Genomic DNA, 25,267 nt, shown 5'->3' with positions numbered 1-25,267 from the left:
AAGGCAATGAATATTGCGGAGGGCGTGGCTCATCACATAAAGGTGTATAACATCTCAAGGGTTTCACCGATCACCACGCAACTTTGTAGGCATATGACCACACATAATTTGAGGGGACGCCTCCATTATTGACCCCATCAAACACAGTGGGGGCGCTAGAGAGCTCATTTCTTATCTAGGCCTAACTGCCATATGGATTTTTCCTAAACTTGGTAGATATGTAGAACAGGATGCCTCAAGGTGACTGGAGAAATGTAACTCTAATTGGCAACTGGGTGGCGCTATAACAACAGAAAAATGGCTAAAATGCGACAGATCGCTGTGGCTGCAATCCAAACTCCGTCTGAATACATTGCTCTTCTTAATGGGTTCAGTTGACTATTTAATCTGCAATTTCCTATGACCTGTATCCCAAACACACACCATGTGAAACTGTATGTGGACAACTGTGCACTCAATGGGTATGGACTAGTTTGGATATATTTTGATTACTGATGTGGTTAGTGTTTTGTTAAGAACTGAAAATGAGGTGAGTAAAGATGAACATGATTATACTGAGATAAAATAAAGATAAAACTTCATGTAAACAGGATTACTAATAAAGATAAAATAAAATAAAATAAAATAAAATAAAATAAAAGAATGGAATCACCCTGAATTAGGTGGTGAATAAGCTGACAGGCCGGGTCACAAGAAGGTAACTAAGAGTATTTACTAAGTACTGTAAGTGTAATTTTGAATTAGTCATGTTTTTTTATGCTTGATCTTTGTCTTTGCTGAGTAAAACACAAAAATTAGTAACAAAAACATACAAAACAAGTAAAAAAATATATATAATTATGCACACACATTAAATGGGAGCTATTATGCGTTTTTGTATTTGGAGTCTCATATATCATGTTACAATAAAAGATGTTCATGTTAAAGGAGGTCAAAGTTTTAAATAATGAGGTAAATGACAAGACAATTTCCTGGGTTTGAGGACACTCCCAGGGAAATGTTGTCATAAGCAAGCTCTGTTTTGATGCTTTTTTTCGGACTCTAGCACCTTATTTTTATTAAAAATACACAGCTTAATCACTGAATAATTGAAATGTGTACCTGTGTCCAGCCTACTTTACAGATTTCTTGTGAGTTGTGATGTTAAAAATATCAGCAGTTTATAGAAATTAGCATTAGTATTGAGTAGAAACAGAATATCTCACAACTTCTATCATTAAACATTTATTAACTATAGTTGGTGGAAAGTAAGTCAAGTACTGTACTTAAGTACAATTTTGAGATACTTGTACTTCACCTGATTATTTCTATTTTCCGCTGCTTTATATTTATACTCCACCACATCTCAGAGGACAATATTTCACTTGTTGCTACATTTATCTGACAGCTTTAGTTACTTTGCAGATTCAGATTATGAAAACAAAATATAAATTAACTGATAAATTATAATATTGTTATTTTATTTGCACTTTGGTAATTAATGTGCAGTGCTCTGCCTGCTGAGCTGCAGCCACATGCACTGAATGTCATATACAGAGATGTAGCAGAGGTGGCATTACAATGTGAGGAAACATAATGACATAAAGTAAATGAAGCACATGTGTAATATTGAGTATATTAGGGGAATATGTGTCAGGCAAATTGTAAAAGTTACCCACACCTTGGTTAATCTTTGCAGCTCTAATGGGGTGTATTATGTATAAATAGCTGTTTTTATTTTTTATTTATAGCTGGACGTTGAAGAGTGCATGTGAGTGTGTGTGTGTGTGTGTGTGTGTGTGTGTGTGCATTGCACTATGTGGTGATGTGTTTCTGCATACATCCTGTGCCATGGATCATCTCATGATTTTGACAGAGTTGTAAAGAAAATAAACTGTATTGGTCGTTAAAAAATACTCAAAGAATTTAATAAGCAGCAACCATAAAACCAATTAAAAGCCAAGTCCCAATGCCCAGTCCCTTTTACGAGCCCAGTGTGGTTCCACATTTTGACAAATATACGCCTGTCTCAATTAGACGCCTGGTCTGGTTGCCAAGCAGTACTTTTTTTTCCTACAAGTTCTTCAGATGTTGGCTACTTCAAATTATGTGTCCATTCCTCAATTACCCTCAGATCAAAAGAATTGAAAGGTTTTTTGATAAAAATGAATCCAAGTTGTGAGTATTGTTTTAACAGGACTGTGTCGGTATGCCAGGTGCTGTAATCCTCAAGTGTCGTAACTCTCTCTCTGATGCACTGTCTGTCAGAGCTAGATCGAATGACTGATTCATAATTAATATGTTATCTGAAGCCAAAATTTTATACAAGTAATATTCATACTGATTTAAATAAACAATTTGATTGTATTTTCCGATCTTTGCTGATTAACAGTTTTGTGTGAAAGTAAATGAAAGGCCTGTCCCAAATGTAGGCCTGTTGACTTCAATGATTTAAGCAAATAGTAGCCTGGGCTATTAAATTCCCCAATTGTAGTCAGCTACATAACATATATTTTTAACCTGTCGGTTTTATCTGGTACAGTTCCCACAGTTTGGAAGGCTGCTTTTGTGTCTCCTTTAGGCGGTGACACAGCTATACTTAACAATTATAGGCCTATCTCTAAATTGCCATGCCTAGCAAAAATACTAGAATCTCTAGTAAATGTCCAACTTAAATCATTCCTTTCAGCACATTCTATTCGAAGTACTCCCCAATCTGGTTTTAGAGAAAAGCACAACACTATTACTGCGGTCACTCTTGTTTTAAATGACATCATTTCAACTTTGGATAATAAGAAACACTGTGCAGCTCTTTTTATTGACCTTTCTAAAGCATTTGATACAGTTGATCATGCTTAATAAACTTATTGGTACTTATTGGTACAATATTGGTTTTGATGAAGTTGCATATAATTGGTTCCAGAGTTGGTTGGTTCCCAGATTGCAAAAGGTGTCCCACAAGGCTCAGTCCTTGGTCTTGTTCTGTTTACACTTTATATAAATGATATTGTTTCTGCTATAACTGGGTACGCTGATGATACTATTTTGTATTGCACTGCGGATACTGCACAGTCTGCTGTTGCATCTCTTCAACTCTGTTTTGCTGATTTAGAAGTTGCACTCAGTATCCATAAGTTAGTCTTAGACGCAGATAAAACCAAATTTATGTTTTTCACTAGAGCCAATAATATTAATTTGGATAACCTCATCATCACAACTAAAAGTGGCACCAATATTGAAAGAGTCATGGAATACAAATACCTTGGCATTTGGATTGATGTGATGTTATCTTTCAAAAATCATGTAATAAATTTGGGAAGCAAACTAAGGCAAAAGATTGGCTTTAGGAATAAATCCTGCTTCCCACTGCATTGTAGAAAAATGCTTGTTGAGGCAACTTTTCTATCAGTTTTAGATGATGGTGACATCTTGTACAGGCATGCTTCGACAGCGACTTTAAAACCCCTTGATGCTGTCTACCATTCTGCACTCAGGGTCATTACTGGTGATGCTTATAACATTCATCACTGTATCCTGTACAAAAAAGTTGGGTGGTCCTCTCTCTCTGAGAGGCAAGATTTGCACATGTATTTGTTAATTTCCAAGGCCCTTATTGGAAAGCTGCCTTCTTACATTAATTTACATTAACATTAAACTAGAACTAATGACTGGCTTACACTCTACGTCCCCCGTGTTCATACAGAGCTTAGAAGAACTGCTTTTGGCTTCTTTGCACCATCAACCTCGAACACACTACACAGCACTTAAAAAATGAATTCATTGGTAACTGTTGGTCATTTTAAATCCACAGTCTCAAACCTTTTCATTTCTGTTTGTACCTGTTTTTAATTGATTTTGTTGTTACTCTATTTTAATTGTATTCATATGTTTGTTTTATTGATTGTCCTCTTTCTTGCTCGACGTCATTGTAAATGAAGGCTTTGCCCTCAATGATTTTCGAGTTTAAATAAAGACAAAAAAATAAATAAATGAAGTTTTACGGTATATACCTAATTGAATTGAAGTTTCGGTTTTACTTATCTTCCTCTGGCTATACTCTCTGTCTGTCTGATGAGGTGGATAAACCAGTTTTATATGCCAGAATCATTTATTGAAAGTGTGGTGTCATGTTGCTCTGTAAAAACTGCAGCTTGTGACTCTGACGTGATTGGTTGGTCCTATGTGCAGTGGTTGGTAAATACTATGGAGGAGAAACTGAACAGGACTGGCACCTGCTCTCTGTTACTGCAGCCCAACACTGCAATCCAGCAGTGCATTTAACATACTGTGAGGGAACTACCTGAGTGTTACTATCAGTTTTATCTGTGTTTTTTATTAGTATGTTCCCACAATAGTTTTCGCTTTCATGCTCACTTTTTCTCTCCTGTGCGCTCTCTCAAAAATGCAGATAAGCTTCATCAGCAGGAAGATAACCAAATAAAATGAAGACAAAACTGGGAGTGGTTTTTCCTGGTACTATTTTGGGTCCTAAATAGGTGTGTCTAACTTTTTGTTCTGCCAGGTGCTTAATGATTTCATCAGCGTGTTTTTAAAGTCATCCCTGTGTAGCTGTGGCTTTATGCTTGGGCTCACTGGGCCTTATGCAAGAGCATTTTCCTATACTTATCCTGAGCCTCTTTTTCTTCTGTGAAGTTTGCTCCTTTGAGTGCTCCAAGTCCGATTCACCAAACCCTCGTAACTGCACAACATTCTTGTGAATTTCATGTCATTCTGATGAAAAGCAGCTGTGCATATTTGTGAGATTTAAAGGTGCTGTATGTAACTCTGGAGAAAGACAGGTGATTGTTGAGTCTCATTCCCAGGTCGTCAAATACCGACGCTTTGGGGTGATGGTTCAACCAGACGACCAACCCAAAGCATTGGTGTTTGACGACCCGGGAATGAGACTCAACAATCAACTGTCTTCTTCCAGAGGTACATACCTTTAATCATTAGCACAATCAGTGGCCATACATTTCAATGTAGGGCTACCTCTGCTGCGTTTATGGCCAGGTTTTGTTTCACTTTTGATAGTCGGTGCCCTGAAATGTTTTTGTTGTCTACTCTGTCACAAAAGAATTTTACTATCACAACAGTGAACAAACTTATGTGTGGTGGAGACATTAAAGACAGGTATTGTTCAAACCTATGACGAGTGTATTGAGGACCCAAATGCTGCACTCTGAAAGTCAGTGACAGTTGGTCATGACCTTTAATTAAACACAGGCAAAGAAGGCACTTGGGCAGATGAAGAAACACAGTTTGTCTTCAGGCCCAGAGCCCACACACAGACCAGGTGAGTAGACAGGACAGGCAGATGAGCCGACGAGGGACCAGCAGGAGGTAAGTCAGGCGATGGATCAAGGAGCCGACAGGTAGGTGAAAGGAGAATACACACACAAGGCAGTGTGTAGCGTCTCACAGACAGTTCCTGAGCTGCAGCAGGCCACTGACATCCATCTCAGCCTCCTCTTCCACGGCAGGTGAGTTGTCCGGCCCTGAGGATGGCTCCTCCTCAGGGGAGCAGAGGTAGGAAGACTGGAAAATTACTAAAGGAGAGGGAGAGCAGGGCACCTGGGAGGGAGGAGCTGTGACAATAACATCATTAGTGTGACTATCCTGATATAGCCAGCGCTCGTCAGATCAACATCAGAAATGACAAACAGCTACGACCTCTGGACGCTACAAAGAATTGAACTGTGATTGATGGGAAGTGGATGAAACTTGCGAATACCTGCAAGACGAAGAACGAGGACATAGGTGGATAAATTTAAAGGTAGGTTTTCTGGTTTGGTAAAATTAATTGATGACTAGTTTTCATCTCACTGCTGGCTGAAATAAGTTAGCTGTTGAGAACAAGCTGTTGCAGCTGTTTTTACAAAAAAAAAAAAAATAAATAAAATGTTGTGCAGTATGGTAGAAATTATCAAGGTTATTTGTCATAATAAATACAATGTAATATAGGACTGCTATTACACTGTTGCTCCATTGTATACACATATGAAATTAAACTATGCACACAATTATGAAAACTTGGAACTCATGTATCAACACCAACAAATGTTTTTTTGGTCAGCCTTCCTCTCCGTTCTCTCTGCTGCTCCATTTTTCTCTGACACAGCAGAAGTCACCTGAGGCCTTTTTAATGCTCTGACACAGGATTGGTGTGTTTTGCTAATTGTGTTTGAGCAGGTGAGATGTGAGTAAGACCAGCTTGTTATTACAGTGTTTCTCCATTGTATACACATTAAACTATGCACACAATTATGAAAACCTGAAGCTCATGTATCAACACCAAGACTCCAGCTGGCAAAACACACTTTTCTTACTGTAGTGTTTTACAAACAGTATCAGATATTAAATTACTGTGAGTTTTGCCAAAACAGGTAACATTTGTGTATTCTCAAAATTCTGACAATGTCGCAGTATTACAGTTTTTTCTCAAGTTATTTAAACACATTTCCTGAAACTACTGCTTCCTTTTTTTCTCCATTTTTAAAGTGTTGGGTTTTTTTGTCACAAAATAAGCTGCATTTTTTGGTGTATGTATTTTCTGTAAAGACTGTTGCCATATTTTAATATCATACTGTGGATGTATCAGATAAACATTGCATTGATACAATCTAGGTCATAGCTCATTTGACAGACAAATGTGCGTGCGTCATAGAATATGGCGGACATTTGTTCGGAAATGATCTCCACCTGGACTAAACTCACAACCCAGAGTCACACTGTAAACCTATAGTTGACACTGTAACATTGTTAGAGTTGTAAAAATACTCAGATGTTACCTGTTTTGGCCAGACTCACAGTAATTGAAGTGATAGAGTAAGTACAATGAGAAACACTACAGTAAGAAATGATAAGAATGTCTTTCTGGGGATGTGATGATGAAATAAGTGCTCAAATACAAAAAGGTCACAAAATAGATATTTATTTGTTTCTGTAATACGAAAAGATTTTCATCTGACTGTAAAATAAATGTTTTTTGGTGTATATATTTTCTGTAAAGACTGGTGCCGTATTGTAGTATCATACTGTGGATGTATCAGATAATCATTGCATTGATACAATCTAGGTCATAGCTCATTTGACAGACAAATGAGCGGACATTTGTCAATCAAATGAGCTCCAACTGGACTAAACTCACAACCCAGAGTCATACTGAATGTCTTTCTGGGGATGTGATGATGAAATAAATGCTCAAATACTAAACAGATATTTATTTGTTACTGTAATACGATAACATTTTCATCTGACTGTAAAACAAATGTTTTTTGGTCGGCCTTCCTCTCCGTTCTGCTGCTCCATTTTTCTCTGACACAGCAGAAGTCACCTGAGGCCTTTGTAATGCTCTGACACAGGATTGGTGTGTTTTGCTAATTGTGTTTGAGCAGGTGAGATGTGAGTCAGAACAGCTTGTAATAAGGGCGTGTTGTTTTACAGGCCAGATTTTTTCAGGTGAACAAAGTGTGCTAAATTATGCAAAAATGTGATTTAAAAATCTCTACTTGAGTTAAAACAATGGAATTGTGCTCAAAGTTCAGCAGTCTGGAGTCTTAGTGTTGATACATGAGCTTCAAGTTTTCAGAACTGTGTCCATAGTTTTACTCTATGTGTGTATACAGTGAAGAAAAACTGTAACTTTAATCTGAGGTAAGACTCTGGGAAGTGAGTTTAGTCCAGCTGGATCGGACAGACAAATGTGCACTGTATCCTATACTGATACAAAGTAAATTCACATTGTATCACAATATGGAAACAGTCTTTACAGTTTACATATAGCAAAAAATTGCAGCCTATTTTGAGACGAAAAAACCTAAACTAAAAGCTGAAAAAGGAGAAAAAACGGAAAGTATTTATACACAGTTTTAAAAATTTAAATAAGTAGCATGGCCTCATTAAGCCAAAGCATACAGTATATAAACAGTATTTTAATTGTTGCATTTTAAATTTCTCTGAGGTGGTTGCAGTAATTCAGTGCAAGAACACTCACCTCACTGGATTTATTTTTGTTTCACGCCTCACTTTTCTTTCTTGAACTCATTCCCTACTGTGCTCTTATGTACATTCTTTTTTCCATAGAAATCACTTTCTCCAGAAAATCCAGCACAGTATCAGGAAGCTTTGGAAGATGGCAGAGCAAGGACAGCACAAGGTAACACATCGTATTTAAATTAAAACATTTTCTATGTCAAAGTATAGCAGTTTGGTGTGGTCTCAAAGAGGTGTGATTTTAACTCTTCTCACGTGTTTTTTTTTCTTTCAATGATCTGCCATTCATTTGAATGGAAAAAATTATGTTGTTTTTTGTGATTTTCATAAAGACCGCTTGGTAAATCTCTGTTGAACAAGAAGAATAAACACAACGGATCATATATAGTTGCCTTGCTGTTGCACAGCAGGCACCCTCAATAAAGGAAAACTAGTTCACTAATTGTACCTTTACTGGTATCTCCTGGGTCATAGATAAACTAGGTGTGTCCCATTTTTGTTGTATTTTGTTCTATCACATGCTCAGTGATCCTGTCAGGGTGTTGTTCAGCCATTCCTCTGTAGCTTTGGCTTCATGTTTGCTTCTGGTTTTACTGGTACTCTTGTAAACATAACAGGACTTGGTTTCTGTTCTATGTGCTGTGCCAGGTGTTTAATGATCCCATCCACGGGCATATGACATTACACCCACTGCTCGTCAAAATCATTGACACACCTCAGTTCCAGAGACTACGAAACATCAAGCAGCTTGGAGGGGCTTACTTTGTTTACCCTGGAGCATCCCACAACCGCTTTGAACACTCTATTGGGTAGGTCCGCATATTATCAGATAGATACAGTTTTGTGTCCCGAGCAAATCACAATCCAAAGCAGGAAGAAAAGCACCTAATATAACTGATACAACCAAAGCAAACACATTAGTATAGGTATAGTAAAAGTTGATGTTTCCAGTTTTGCAGCAGGATACTCGTGTGGTAATTGTGTAACCCGTTTTTTGTTGTTGTGTTCTGTATGTGGGGATAAAGGGTGGGGCACCTAGCAGGAGAACTTGCAAAAGCTCTGCATGCAACGCAGCCAGAACTCCTCATCACTGAAAGAGACATCCTTTGTGTGCAGATTGCTGGTCTTTGCCATGACCTGGGTGAGCCCTTTGACCAAGTGGGAGAGCACTTATTGTGAAATATTTGCAGCAAGGGCAACAATTGTTTAAATGTACAACAGCTTTTTCAGACAGTCTCTCCTGGAAGGCAGTTATAGTGTTGGCACACATTTGTAGCTACACCAAAAAAGTGGCTCCCTCATTCATTATCAGTGAGATAGACAGTCAATAGTCATGTTTTTTAGTCCGCAGTTAAGATCTGAGGTTATATTAATCATAGTCACTATAAATCATCATAAACAGATACGCTCAAATTTTTCTGGAAATTCTGAAATTAATATTAGCGCTGAATTTGGATGGAAACTAGTGTTTTATAGACACACAGTGGAACTGTGTGTATGGCATGACTACTGGTATGTTGTTGCTTTAAAGAAAATAATGCAAACAATAATAACAGTCATTTGCAGCAGATTACAAAACATATTTTTATAATATCATCAATATCAGTAAAGGCCTGTCTCTAATACTAGCCTAAAATAAAACAGGCCTGATAAGATACACTCACAAATGTTTCACTTCACAGTTTGACTTATGTTATGGTATCTCCCATATCTAGGACATGGACCCTTTTCCCATCTGTATGATGGGACGTTCATCCCCGAGGCACGTCCAGGACATGAGTGGAGGGTGAGAAACTGTTATTTCTGTTGTCCCTGACATATGACATGATATGAAATACTGTAAAACTTCAATTAAAAGCCTTGTCTCAATTAAACACCCAGTCTCTTTCACTAGCCTGGTGTGGCTACACACTTTGCTAAATGAACACCTGTCTTAATCAGACGCCTGGTCTGGTTTTCAAGCAGTTCATGTTTTATTATAGAAGTTCTTCAGATGTATAAAACCAGGTTGTTGGCGACCTCAAATCATGTGTCCATTCCTCTATTACTCTGTAAGTTATTCATATTCTTTTAGTCTGTAAGGGTCCTCACATCAAAAGAATCCAAATGAATCCTAGTTGTAAATATTGTTTTGCAGGATAAAGTGATGTTGTGTTGGTATGCTGGGTGCCGTAACTCTCTGATGTGCTGTCTATCTGACCTAAATCGAATGAATAATTCATAATTGAGCCCTAATGTTTAAACAAGTAATATTCATATTGGTTTACATAAACTGTTTGATTGTACAGTACAGGCCAAAAGTTTGGACACACCTTCTCATTCAATGCGTTTTCTTTATTTTCATGACTATTTCCATTGTAGATTCTCACTGAAGGCATCAATACTATGAATGAACACATGTGGAGTTATGTACTTAACAAAAAAAGGTGAAATAACTGAAAACATGTTTTATATTCTAGTTTCTTCAAAATAGCCACCCTTTGCTCTGATTACTGCTTTGCACACTCTTGGCATTCTCTCCATGAGCTTCAAGAGGTAGTCACCTGAAATGGTTTCCACTTCACAGGTGTGCCTTATCAGGGTTAATTAGTGGAATTTCTTGCTTTATCAATGGGGTTGGGACCATCAGTTGTGTTGTGCAGAAGTCAGGTTAATACACAGCCGACAGCCCTATTGGACAACTGTTAAAATTCATATTATGGCAAGAACCAATGAGCTAACTAAAGAAAAACGAGTGGCCATCATTACTTTAAGAAATGAAGGTCAGTCAGTCCGGAAAATTGCAAAAACTTTAAATGTGTCCCCAAGTGGAGTCGCAAAAACCATCAAGCGCTACAACGAAACTGGCACACATGAGGACCGACCCAGGAAAGGAAGACCAAGAGTCACCTCTGCTTCTGAGGATAAGTTCCTCCGAGTCACCAGCCTCAGAAATCGCAAGTTAACAGCAACTCAGATCAGAGACCAGATGAATGCCACACAGAGTTCTAGCAGCAGACCCATCTTTAGAACAACTGTTAAGAGGAGACTGCGCCAATCAGGCCTTCATGGTCAAATAGCTGCTAGGAAACCACTGCTAAGGAGAGGCAACAAGCAGAAGAGATTTGTTTGGGCCAAGAAACACAAGGAATGGACATTAGACCAGTGGAAATCTGTGCTTTGGTCTGATGAGTCCAAATTTGAGATCTTTGGTTCCAACAGCCGTGTCTTTGTGAGACGCAGAAAAGGTGAATGGATGGATTCCACATGCCTGGTTCCCACTGTGAAGCATGGAGGAGGAGGTGTGATGGTGTGGGGGTGTTTTGCTGGTGACACTGTTGGGGATTTATTCAAAATTGAAGGCACACTGAACCAGCATGGCTACCACAGCATCCTGCAGCGACATGCCATCCCATCCGGTTTGCGTTTAGTTGGACGATCATTTATTTTTCAACAGGACAATGACCCCAAACACACCTCCAGGCTGTGTAAGGGCTATTTGACCAAGAAGGAGAGTGATGGAGTGCTGCGGCAGATGACCTGGCCTCCACAGTCACCGGACCTGAACCCAATCGAGATGGTTTGGGGTGAGCTGGACCGCAGAGTGAAGGCAAAGGGGCCAACAAGTGCTAAACACCTCTGGGAACTCCTTCAAGACTGTTGGAAAACCATTTCAGGTGACTACCTCTTGAAGCTCATGGAGAGAATGCCAAGAGTGTGCAAAGCAGTAATCAGAGCAAAGGGTGGCTATTTTGAAGAAACTAGAATATAAAACATGTTTTCAGTTATTTCACCTTTTTTTGTTAAGTACATAACTCCACATGTGTTCATTCATAGTTTTGATGCCTTCAGTGAGAATCTACAATGTAAATAGTCATGAAAATAAAGAAAACGCATTGAATGAGAAGGTGTGTCCAAACTTTTGGCCTGTACTGTATTTCCCATCTTTGCTGAGCAACAGTTTTATATTCCTTTCAAAAGTGAAAGGAATTAAAGGCCTGTCCCATATAGACGCCTGTTGATGTCAGTGATTTAAGCAATTAGTAGCCCGGGCTATTAATTGAAGTTTTGCAGTGATAACCACTGAAATCATCGTACATAGGTGAGTCGGGCTCAATGAGGAGAGGGGAGAGCGATTCTTGGTCTCTGCTGCTGATATTTTAGTGTGGGGCAGTGTGGTTCTTTCAGCCAGATGAACCTAAAGGTCGACATGGCACAGGCTTGAGAAGTTACAAGTCTTTCCTGTTTCAATACTCCATCTGTTACAATCAACAAAGTGAACCCAAGCACAGAACACAGACTCAGGAAGAAAGTGATACTTACACCTCTGTGAACAGATGTTCCTTTACCCAAGTTTGGACCTATTATGTAATATATAATGTGTGCAATTAAATATGGAATCCATCAGCTGTGTAATTCTGGGCTCATACTCATGTTTAAAATATCAATTTAATAATAATATTAATTATGAAAAAATAACTGTTCAGTCCTTCATTATGCTATCTTTGAATGAGCACAAATGTATTCATACAAATTTAGAAGAAAGAACTAAAATAACTGCTTCAAAAGCCTTATTACTATATTTCATAAATTCCCTCTCTAATATTTGTTTCATATTGGATACATCAACAAATTTCTTCTTCAAACAACTGCATTTATTCACGTTTCTCACCAAACGCTACATTTTACAAGATCACATTTGAACACCTCATGAGAACAACCTTTGCCCAATACTCATTTTACTGAAAAGAGCTTGAACACATCATAATGTGATTAATACGTTAAATAATTCTCCTCCTGCTGATGTCAAACACAGATTAGTTGTTCACAATGTGGCATTGTCAAGGAAACGATATGGTGTGTCACCTGACGTGTCGATGGACTTTACTTTGTCCTTTCATCCTGACAGCGTCCCGAGGAAGATCTCTGTTCATCCCAAACATGTTTTCTATTGTCACTACTGATGTGGTACAAAAGGAAAACATCGGCCACTGCCATCGGTGGATGTCATCTTATTTGCTAATAGGCCAATGGCAGTCAGCAAGGCTATTAATAAGTGCATCCTGAAATTAAATGACATCAACATGACATATTTAACAATGGAACAACAACAACAATGAAAATGTTGATTCTCCTGACATTAATTATTGGTGCTGTAATAAATGTCAGCAGTATAATGTAAACGTCAAACCTTGGTATAATGAACCCACACAAAACATTTGTAATACATGAAATTGTGTCATTCGCGAGGCAGAGTTTGTGCAGATTTTGGAGAGAGTCACTGTTGTTGGTTTTACACCAACACCCGTCACTGGGCATCTATCTATCTATCTATCTATCTATACTTTTGCTATTAATTCTCATATATTGATGAATCTATGTATCTTGCAGCATGAGGATGCCTCTGTACAGATGTTTTATCACCTAGTGGAACGTAATGGCCTACAGCAGGAGATGGAGAGGTACGGCCTGGTGCTGCCTGTGGACCTGACCTTCATCGAAGAGATGATTGCAGGACCACTCAAAAAAAGACAGGGAGAACCGCACACAGAGACAGTTGATGAGGTTTGTTCCTTTGTTCCTAGCTAATAAGATCAACCCGTAGAGCTCTGCTGTTACTTCGAAATGTGTGTAGTTGAACTCAAAAGTTATGACTGCACAGATTGTAGATTCTAACATATTATATTTGCAACAGTGAGATTAAATCTGCCGTTCTCTTTAACTGTTATTTCCATCGTTATGTCCAATTGTTGTTTCTAATATTGATGACTATTTTGTTTACTTCAACAATTAATTTTCCTATCATTACATCAGTTACTTAAAAGAGAACTGCAGATGTAATTTCACTGTTACAAATATAATATGTTATATCAATCAGCTGTCAAACAGGTGTTAACGAGGTGTGAAGCTGTCATCTGTTTGTGGCTCAGTAAATGTGTCGTGTGCAGAGGATTGTGGGTCAGAGTAGCCAGAAAAGCATGCTGGCTTGCACACTGCAAAATCGGACAGGATGTAGGAGAACATCCTGGTATGTTTGGTACTAATGTTGTGCTGTGGACTGTATTTCTTTACCACATGGTCACTGGTTGTCTGTCATATATTTCTCCTTATATGTCTTGTTGTATGTTTCTTTTTACTGTGCCTGCCTCAGGAATCACTCCTTAAGGGGCATACAGAGTTATCTGAACTGACTAAAAGGTGCAGAACATCAGTCCTGCCTGTGTAAACTGTTTGAAATCATTCAGTATCATTATTACTACAGCAGCCAGTGTCTAATGTCAATAATGTGCTGTCATCTCTGCAGTGGCCATATGAAGGCCGTTCAAAGGACAAGTCCTTCCTCTATGAAATTGTGGCCAACAAACCAAATGGCATTGATGTGGACAAGTTTGACTACTTTGCCAGGTGAGGCTTGTTGTTCAGCTACTGAAGAGAAATTCACTTTGTGATGCAGAGTGACAAATTATTATGTGTTATTTCCCCAGAACAATTACAACATTCTCCTGATTTTAACAGTATGGAGCAATCTCCAGGGTGCTTTGATTAGTTTAACATAAAAAGCCTATTTTCTTCACACATTTCTTTACTGTCTCCTCTCAGGGACTGCCACCACCTGGGCATCCGGAACAACTTTGACCATCTCCGCTACTTTAGGTTTGCCAGGGTGTGTGAGATGGACGGGCAGAAGCACATCTGCTCTAGGGACAAGGTGCTGACTTTGCTACATCTTCTTTTTGATCGGATTTTAAAACAACAATCTGTTCAGATGATTAGATGTGACTAAAATACATGTAATTCTTTTAATAGGAGGTGAACAATCTGTATGACATGTTCCACACAAGGTACAGTCTCCACAGAAGAGCCTACCAGCACAGTGTGAACAACATCGTGCAGTTCATGTAAGTACTGACCCTTCTCAGGTTTATACTGAAACAACATTTTGCTTTGTCTGCTGTATGATGTAGCTTATTTCATACAATTGACTCTCTTGTATAATATACATTAGGTGATCACATATTGTATATGATTATCCAGGATTGCAGAGGCCTTTGTAAAAGCAGACGAGCACATCCAGATTGAAGGCTCAGGAGGGGAGATGTTCACTCTCTCCACAGCCAAAGATAACATGGAGGCCTATACCAAGCTGACAGGTCTGTAGATACCACTGTGTGCTGTAAGCTTGTGTTTTAACATTAATGCAGAGGGAGGAGTGGGCAGGATACACAAACCACCATCTGTGCCATGTTCAACAAAGACTACATGTCTTCTGAATTGTCCAAACATATTCTGTCAGACTCCTGTCAGTATTACTTCCTGTGTTCGATTGTTTTTATTTACTAACATAAATGATATGAAACACTGACAATTGTCTGAATTATTCTAAGAATTTTGGTGGTAAATGGCTCAGTTAGGCAACTTACCTGCACACATCATGTCATCAGCTGACATCATGTCTTACAGCCGACCCACTTTATTTGTGCACTTTAGCAGTTTAGTTACAACAATAACAGCTTAGCAAGCAAGGCCACCACTATTTATAAACTAACACAAAGACATGGACGAATCTTACGTCTGACCCTCGAGTGAGACAAAGATCGTCTTTATGGGCTCAAAAACTCACCATGCCGAGCTAATGTTGCTAAGCTATGATCAGACAGTTGGGTTTAGCAAATAATTGAGAGCAGAACAAATTTGCTCAGGTTTATTCATGTTTTTTCATTAAGCAGAAGTAATTTTATCAGATATATTGGTGAGTTAAACCTCTTAGTTTACAGAGTCAGTTGTTTATTTGTGAAACACTACAAATGATTTTGTGACCTTGTCTTTGGTTTGTTCTAACTGATCTGTCTTCTGCTCTGTTTGTCCTGTAGATTGTGTCTTTCACCATATACTCAACTCCTCCGATCCGCTCTTGGCTGAGGCGAGGGAGATTCTACAGAGGATCATCACTCGAAAACACTACAAGTTACTGGCTGAAACAAACTGTAAACCAAGCCAAATCGAGGTGTGCACCGTGTGTTTTTGTGCCTGTACAGCAAAACACTTCAGTTTGACATGTTATCTATTTCACTGCAGCTATAAGTACACCGACAATCATAAGAGCAGGTTTTGTTATAACAGAGCTGGATGTTGTGCTCCTTTTGTGGTTGATGAGCGCAGATGTCTCTCTGGGTATTGTACCTGGATGTCATGTGGAGCGCAACACATTCCTACCAGTCACAATTACTATTACAATTACCAATCCCTCAACTTGATAGAGGTCGAAATGCTTCTGTACCCTAGCTTTTAAACCAGGGAGTGCCAGTCAGACTGCACACGTATATCCACTTACAAAGTGGCGGTATTTGAAAAGTTGGGATGTGAACGTGTTGATACGACTTACAAGTTAACTCTAGCGTGTCTGTGCTGTAGATTTCCCCCATTTTCCCCATACACAGTAAAATATTCATATTAAGATTTATATACTCTGAATAACGTTTTGAACCTTTGAATAACTGATCATGTTGCAGTGTGGACAGATGGCCAAAAATGAGAAACAAAGATATGGTTGGTTTTTTTTAATTTCTAATGTGGACATACCCTTACTGTGTGTTGTCAAGATCCTTGAGGCCAACTGGAAAGAGGAATTGACTGGAGCCCTTCAGAAGGACGGGCTAAACCCAGAGGACTTTGTAGTTTTAGTGAGTTTTTCGTCTTATCACTTTTACTTCACTTTTCTTTCAATCTTGGGTTTTGTGGATTGAGATTTATTTTGTGAGATGCTTGTCATAATTTACTTGTGAATGTTAAAATAGGGCTCTGTCTAACCCTTCTCTTTTAGGTCAGTACTATGGACTATGGGAGGAAAGACAAAGACCCAATTGAAAAGGTGTATTTCTACAGCAAGAGAGATCCTACCAGAGCATTCCATATCCCCAGAGAGCGGGTCAGAACTAATGCAATGACAACAAAATCATCTCTGTCTTTCCATGAGCTATTCATTCCTTGTGTGTATTTCTTTATAACACAGCCTCTGTTACAGTATGGCATTTTCCTCAAGTTTATGCTGTTGTCATTCTTGTCAGGTGTCCAGCCTCCTCCCAACATGCTTTTCTGAGACGCTGATCAGGGTTTACTGTAAGAAGACTGATGAAGAGCCACTGGAGCGTGCCCGTGTGTGCTTCAGGAACTGGTGCGAAGATAGAGGGTTGCCAGTGCCGCAGGTAATATTCAGATGTAGGCTGTTAAATATAGAAAAGTACTGTGTGGGGCCCTCAGGCTTGAGGTTCTACTAAATGGCAGTGATACTGTAGTCTGTACTACATTAGGTGTATTAGGATGGGCACATGAGCAGGGAAGGTGCAATTATTTATGTTACATCTTGTCAGAGCTCCAAGATCTGAATGCAGTTCAGTTGCTCTCTGATCTTGGATCTGGAGTTAGTGCCGTGTAGGGCTGCTGCTAATGACTTTTTTCACATTGACTAATTGACTAAAATAGTTTGGTCAATAGATGTATGAGGTTAACTAATGATGTGAAATGTCTTTGACAACAAATGAATGATAATCATTTTTGAGTTATTCAGCATCTGTGTGAGAATACTGGATAGTTAGAACAAACGCAGGCTATGTAACTGTGTAGTTTGCAGCAATGTGGTAAAGTTCACAGTAATGGACTAATTTGGAGGTGACAGTACAAATCAGTTTGGCAGTTATTTTGAGATGAATCATTTTTCCCCACTACACTGCTCCTATGGATTTGGGGGCTTCCCCACCAGGCCAACCCCACTTTAACCCCTGAGTACAGTGCCCTGCTTCAGTGATGATGAAGTTCATATCTCAGTGCACTGCTCATGTTAATATTAATGCACTTCTGTCTTTTTTTACATGCAGGTGGAAGGCCAAGAAGCACCACAGCAAAACCCAGGGGGAGAATAAGTTTTGGCAGATGGAGAGAAGGCAAACACTCCCTGATACTCACTGGTTTATTATGATTTACTACCAACATGTTAAATTGAGTTAATCTGAGTTTTAGGGACATTACATATTTAAAGGTGTTTGGTTTTGATGTTAATTGTGTGAATTAATGTGGTAATCAAATCAGATATTAGTTTGACTTTGAGTGATTTTCGATTAGAGGTTGTTTTTGGTGTTGTGGTTGCAACTTGGTCATTTTACTGTATCTTTGCTCACCTACTGCATTTATCATTAAGCCCAAAGGGCTGAAAGACACATTAAATTTTCACCAATGACTAGAAGTTGGGTGCAGATCTTGCTCAGGGGCACCATAATTTAAGGTAAAATGTTTTTAACTTGAAAAGTCCCCTATACCATAAGTCTGACTTACATGGAACTTGGCACAGACATCTATCTATTTATACTCTATAAATTGTGTGAATTAATGTGGTAATCAGATCAGATTAGATTAGTTTGACTTTGAGTGATTTTTGATTAGAGGTTGTTTTTGGTGTTGTGGTTGCAACTTGGTCATTTTACTGTATCTAAGGTAAGGTAAGGTAACTTTATTAGTACCCGAGGGTAGATTTCGTTTGCAGTTAGGTTAGGTGAGTCGGCTGCTTTCACACAGACAACACTTGCGACAAAGATATAAGACAGTGCTCACCTACTGCATTTATCATTACTTATTTACTGTTCATCTTTTAATTTGTTTGTGAAATGTCTCTTATATTGTTTGCATCTTTTTTTCGGGTTTCAAGTCCAAAGAGCTGAAAGATTTTCACCAAAGGTTGGAAGTTGGGTGCAAATCTTGTTCAACAAATATGATCCCAATAAGCCAAACTGGGGCGCCATAATTTAAGGTAAAAATGTTGAACTTGAAAAGTCCCCTATACCATAAGTCCGACTTACATGGAACTTGGCACAGACATCTATCTGCCTGACTACATTTTCTGCCATTTTTAATATTTTTTAAACCTATTTATGACATCTCCTCCTAAACTGTAGGTCCAATTTGTACAACTAACCAACAGACTTTGAGTGAGCGTGGCTTAGCACAGAAATAGGCCAATCATTATGACACTTTGAGGAATGTCAGTGCAGGTACCTCAAACATACCCTGAAAGTCTCATTCAAATTGAGCACTAGAGGGCGCTACAAATGCAGACTAGATTTACTGCCCTGCAGTTGTCTCTGCTAACCAGTCAAGTCAGGCTTTCATCCATGTCTCTGCAGACTGTATATGTAGCCGTAGACAATGTTTCAAATATGGAGATGCAAAGAAGCTATTTTAAAAGGTGGATGCTTCACACACATCTTCAATCTTTTAAAACTGGCTCTTGGGAAGCACTTTGTGTTTAATCTGTCAATATGAAATAAGATAATTAGGATTACTATTATGATGACATTATATATCACTATTTCTCACTGTAGTCATACCTTAAAGTTCACTTTGCTTTCTTTGATGTAACCATCGTTGTGTTTTGCTAATGGTGTGAAAATGTATCAGATTCTTAATATGTGATGGGCCTGTAAAGAGAAACCTACCAAAGGTTATTAGAGCCTTTCAACTGTATTCCTATTGACATGGGTTGATAACAGATTATGCCTGTCTGTTTGAAATAAAACTCTTTTTCCCTCGTCATTGTGCAGTTTCACTTGTCCAACTCCAGATGACATCATACATTGGTGTTTTCCTGCTGATGATTATGTGTCTGCTAAATGTTTCAATGTGTCGTCAAAGAAAAACCTTTTGTGGACAAATTGTTAAATGCTGTATAAGCAAAAAAAGCCTCAAGGATGTTAAGGAAAAAATGAAATCTTTCAGTGCTTTAAGTGTTAGGGAGTGTTTAAAATTCAATTAGGTATATACTGTAGAACTTCAATTACTAGCCCAGGCTACTATTTGCTTAAATCATTGAAGTCAACAGGCCTATATTTGGGACAGGCCTTTAATGTCTTTCACACAAAACTGTTAATCAGCAAAGATCGGAAAATACAATCAAATTGTTTATTTAAATCAGTATGAATATTACTTGTATAAAATTTTGGCTTCAGATAACACATTAATTATGAATCAGTCATTCGATCTAGCTCAGACAGACAGTGCATCAGAGAGAGAGTTACGACACTTGAGGATTACAGCACCTGGCATACCGACACAGTCCTGTTAAAACAATACTCACAACTTGGATTCATTTTTATCAAAAAACCTTTTGATTCTTTTGATCTGAGGGTAACTGAGGAATGGACACATGATTTGAGGTAGCCAACATCTGAAGAACTTGTAGGGAAAAAAAGTACTGCTTGGCAACCAGACCAGCATCTAATTGAGACAGGCATATATTTGTCAAAATGTGGAGCCACACCGGGCTCATAAAAGGGACTGGGCATTGGGACTTGGCTTTTAATTGGTTTTATGGTCACTGCTTATTAAATTCTTTCAGTATTTTTTTCTTTTCCTTACAACTCTGTCAAAATCATGAGATGATCCATGGCACAGGATGTATGCATAAACACATCACCACATAGTGCAATGCACACACACACACACACACACACACACACACACACACACGTGCACTCTTCAACGTCCAGCTATGAATAAAAAATAAAAACAGCTATTTATACATAATACACCCCATTAGAGCTGCACAGATTAACCAAGGTGTGGGTAACTTTTACAATTTGCCTGAAACGTATTCCCCTAATATACTCAATATTACACATGTGCTTCATTTACTTTATGTCATTATGTTTCCTCACATTGCAATGCCACCTCTGCTACATCTCTGTATATGACATTTAGTGCATGTGGCTGCAGCTCAGCAGGCAGAGCACTGCACGTTAATTACCAAAGTGCAAATAAAATATCCAGCTAATTAAAAAATAAGTGCTAATTTAAACATTTGTTATCAGTTAACATTTGAAGTTTGAATGATAACAATATTATAATTTATTTGTAAGAACCATAATTTATGATTGAATGTAATGCGCCTCCACGCCACTAGAGGGTAGCCATGAGTTGTTTGTGGTGGCGAAGCTGGGGAAGCAAACAGTTTTTGACTGTGCATGAATTTACGTTTACGGTCTTTATTTTGTGGTTTATGTTCTGCGTGTTGTCAAAGTCAACTTATTGGAAGTGATGGACAATTCAACAGAAATGCGGTGAGAAAATAAACGCATTGTAAATAGTATTGGAAAAGACTGGACTTCGTTTTTTCGGCACACATCCAAACAATAGGCCCATTAGCAGCCAGTAGTGGCTTATAGGACTTTGTCACTACATTAGTTAATTTATATTTTGTTTTCATAATCTGAATCTGCAAAGTAACTAAAGCTGTCAGATAAATGTAGCAACAAGTGAAATATTGTCCTCTGAGATGTGGTGAAGTATAAATATAAAGCAGCGGAAAATAGAAATAATCAGGTGAAGTACAAGTACCTTAAAATTGTACTTAAATACAGTACTTGACTTACTTTCCACCAACTATGTTTAATAATAGAAGTTGTGAGATATTCTGTTTCTACTCAAAACTAATGCTAATTTCTATAAACTGCTGATATTTTTAACATCACAACTTGCAAGAAATAGGCTGAACAGCGGTGCACATTTCAATTTTTCAATGATTAAGCTCTGTATTTTTAATAAAAATAAGGTGCCAGAGTGCAAAAAAAAAGCATCAAAACAGAGCTTGCTTATGGCAACATTTCCCTGGGGGTGTCCTCAAACCCAGGAAATTGTCTTGTCGTTTACCTTATTATTTAAAACTTCAACCTCCTTTAACATGAACATCTTTTATTGTAACATGATATATGAGACTCCAAATACGAAAACGCATAATAGCTCCCCTTTAATGTGTGTGCATAATTATATTTTTTTTTTTACTTGTTTTGTATGTTTTTGTTACTAATTTTTGTGTTTTACTCAGCAAAGACAAAGATCAAGCATAAAAAAGCATGACTAATTCAAAATTACACATACAGTACTTAGTAAATACTCTTAGTTACCTTCTTGTGACCCGGCCTGTCAGCTTATTCACCACCTAATTCAGGGTGATTCCATTCTTCTTCTTTTTTTATTATATCTTTATTAGTAATCCTGTTTACATGAAGTTTTATCTTTATTTTATCTCAGTATAATCATGTTCATCTTTATTCACCTCATTTTCAGTTCTTAACAAAACACTAACCACATCAGTAATTAAAATATATCTAAACTAGTCCATACCCACTGAGTGCACAGTTGTCCACGTACAGTTTCACATGGTGTGTGTTTGGGATACAGGTCATAGGAAATTGCAGATTAAATAGTCAACTGAACCCATTAAGAAGAGCAATGTATTCAGACGGAGTTTGGATTGCAGCCACAGCGATCTGTCGCATTTTAGCCATTTTTCTGTTGTTATAGCGCCACCCAGTTGCCAATTAGAATTACATTTCTCCAGTCACCTTGAGCCGTCCTGTTCTACATATCTACCAAGTTTAGTAAAAATCCATATGGCGGTTAGGCCTAGATAAGAAACTAGCTCTCTAGCTCCCCCATTTTGTTTGATATGGTCAATAATGGAGGGCTCCCCTCAGATTATGTGTGGTCATATGCCTACAAAGTTGCGTGGTGATCGGTGAAACCCTTGAGATGTTATACACCTTTATGTGATGAGCCACGCCCTCCGCAATATTCATTGCCTTATAGAAGCTCAGTTATAGTAAGTTTTCCAACTTTTACCAAGAGGGAACTTTAGATATTACTCCCTAGATTATGTTCACTGAGTTTCATGCAGATCGGTCAAACTTCCTAGGAAGAGATCGATTTTAAGTGTTTTTCAAAACATTCAAAATGGCGGAAAATCTATATAACCGGAAGTTATGGGTTCTTGAGGTAAATTTGTGTGCAAAGTTTCATGTCTCTACGACATATGGGGCATGAGATATGCCCATTCAAAGTTTGCAATTAAAGTTAAAGTTTGCCAGTAAGAGTAAGCAGGCACGCAGGAACCTGAAATCAAAGCAGCTTAATGGAATTCAGCCATTATGAATGTCATTATTTTCACCAGTGCGTTTCCTACTATGACATGTCAAAATGTTTTCCCTGGAAAAGACTCTTTCCCCAAACCAAACCACTGCTATTCTCCTGCCATCTACCAGATGTCCTCCTCACCTGACCGCCCCATGATCGACACACACCTGCATCTCATTACCTCATCAGTCACTTTGCATTCATTCCCTGCCACGTTGTCAAAGTGCCTAATACTTTTGCTTTCTAGGCACTGTAATCTGCATTCAGTTATCTGTTACTTGCCTGTTTTTGGACTGCCTCAAGTTTCCCAAAGCTTTTGTTGCTTTTTTTTGTTGCTATTAAACCCTGAACTGTTTCTGTCAGCTCAGATATCTGCATTTAGGTCCTGTCCCTGTTGTCTCACACTCACCAGCCATGACACGAGGACCTTGGCCCAAAAATAAGGTTTTATCATCTTGATGACGCCAAGAAAACCAACCACGCTATCAGCCTAGTCGGATAACAATTCTGATGTCAGTTGTCAAGACTTCTGAGGTTATCTGACACCACAGCAACTACAGCCTGTAATTAATATCTGCACAAAAAGTGTCTTAAAACCTCCACCTATGACGTCAAAACTAGAAAACTAGTAGAAAACGGTCATGTTCCCATTCTGGATAGGACTGGGGGAGAACATCACACATAACTTACAGAATTAAAATTAGAATTTTAGATAAATATACCAGGAAACCCAACAGCACCCAACAATGATAATATTACTAGAGATGTCCAACCTCCTTTGTTGAGATACAAATACTTCTGGATACACTTACTAACAAGATGGGGCGTCATCATCATAGAAGGAAAGACCAAAGTCCCCAGAGGACCAAAGAGTACTACTTAGTTGGGCATATGGTGCAGCAGAGCACATTTTATTGGAACAAAGCAGGCTGAACTCTAAAGATTTGAGCAACAGTGACATCTTGTGGCCACTTGGTGTAGTTGTATAAAAATACCCATGTGTAGAGAACAAAAAGTGAGTTCACACAGAAGTGTGTAAATTATACATAGATCACTGCAGGCAGTGAGTTTACAATGGGAGAAAAGAACCAGAACTTTAATCGAAATATGTGTTACTGAACAGTTTCCTGATATTTCAGATGTACAATTTAGGATATTTCTGAATGCTTAATTGAGTGTTGCAGTAATACGTCTTGAAACCGGAAACTAAATTGGCTTCAGTTCAGTTGAAGTCAATGTATTTTGGAATGGGTTTTTGGTTAGATACCTTAAATAAGGTCGGTGGTCTGTGTGCAGATTTTCACATTTTGTTTGACAACATACACATCAGTAAATACCCCACTTGTGAATTTGGAAGCCTTTATGAGTCTTTAAAAAGAGAGTTGCTAACAAGTGGCTACATGTGACAGCGGAAGGTCATCGAACCCAACACGGCTTTACAGCCTTGTTGTGGTGGTGATGTTGAAGTCATGTGACTGTGGTGTGGTTTCAAAAAATCATGTAAGTGGTGTTCATTTGTGATCTTTTTTTTTGCTGAACAAAGTGTTTAAGTGTCATAAGAGTTTGTTTGCCACAGAGTTTATTTTCGGCAATAATCCATAGTTCAATGGAAAAATTCCATTAGCTTTTTAACAAGGGAACCACTTTAATCAGCCTTTAGTGTGCCTTTCAGTGCTTTTCAAAACAGGGTGTGCTGTAGCACAAGCATATCTATCTTAACATATGACTAAACATACAGGGATTGTCTTATTATGTGACTTATTAACCATTTAACTATTTATTTAATAGTTAACAAACATTATGTCACAACATGGTATAATGATGAATTTGAAGGAAACAAATCCATCACACTATCATTACATCAGAAATATTATATCTCACACATACACCGATCAGCCAGAACATTAAAACCACTGACAGGTGAAGTGAACAACATTGATCATCTTGTTACAATGCAATGTTCTGTGGGGAAACCTTTGGTTCTGACATGTGGATGCTACTTGACACGCTCCACCCACCTAAACACCAGTGCAGACCAGATACCCCCCCTCATGGCAGTGGCAGTCCCCAGTAGCAGTGGCACCATGCCACACCAGACAAACTGCTCAGGAATAGCCTTAGAAACACGACAAAGAGCTCAAGGTGTCGACCTGGCCTCCAAATTTGCCAGATCCCAATCTGATCAAACATCTGTAAGATGTGTTGGTATCCCACCTCACATACCACAGGACTCAAAAGATCTGAAGCCAACACCCTGGTGCCAGACACTCTGGCGCACCACTCAGAGGTCCTGTGTCCATGCCTTGACAGGTCAGAGTCAAGTCCAGTCCTAGGAGCACCCACCGCGGATCTGAGGCAC

General features: G+C 38.5%; 1 protein-coding gene across 2 annotated transcripts; it reads left to right on the top strand.

Annotated features, from left to right (window-relative positions):
* The first annotated feature begins 5,407 nt into the window (after positions 1–5,407).
* LOC144464148 (deoxynucleoside triphosphate triphosphohydrolase SAMHD1-like) lies at positions 5,408–19,550 on the top strand. Of its 2 annotated transcripts, XM_078169983.1 has the most exons (15): positions 5,408–5,755; positions 8,065–8,137; positions 8,623–8,783; positions 9,000–9,115; positions 9,690–9,760; positions 13,345–13,518; positions 14,258–14,358; positions 14,554–14,662; positions 14,761–14,852; positions 14,989–15,104; positions 15,825–15,958; positions 16,554–16,634; positions 16,775–16,879; positions 17,019–17,156; positions 17,826–19,550. In XM_078169983.1, exons 2-15 carry the CDS (start codon positions 8,114–8,116, stop codon positions 17,868–17,870), a joined length of 1,467 nt encoding a protein of 488 aa, XP_078026109.1. In that variant the 5' UTR covers positions 5,408–5,755; positions 8,065–8,113; the 3' UTR covers positions 17,871–19,550. The 2 variants fall into 2 exon arrangements, with proteins under 2 accessions (XP_078026109.1, XP_078026108.1); XM_078169982.1 differs by lacking the exon at positions 5,408–5,755 and having other exon boundaries at positions 7,876–8,137.
* Positions 19,551–25,267: the final 5,717 nt, after the last annotated feature.

The sequence above is a fragment of the Epinephelus lanceolatus genome, chromosome 8 (genome assembly GCF_041903045.1).
Source record: "Epinephelus lanceolatus isolate andai-2023 chromosome 8, ASM4190304v1, whole genome shotgun sequence".
NCBI classification, from domain to species: Eukaryota; Metazoa; Chordata; class Actinopteri; order Perciformes; family Serranidae; genus Epinephelus; species Epinephelus lanceolatus.
This window is presented reverse-complemented; position numbering and strand designations above follow the sequence as displayed.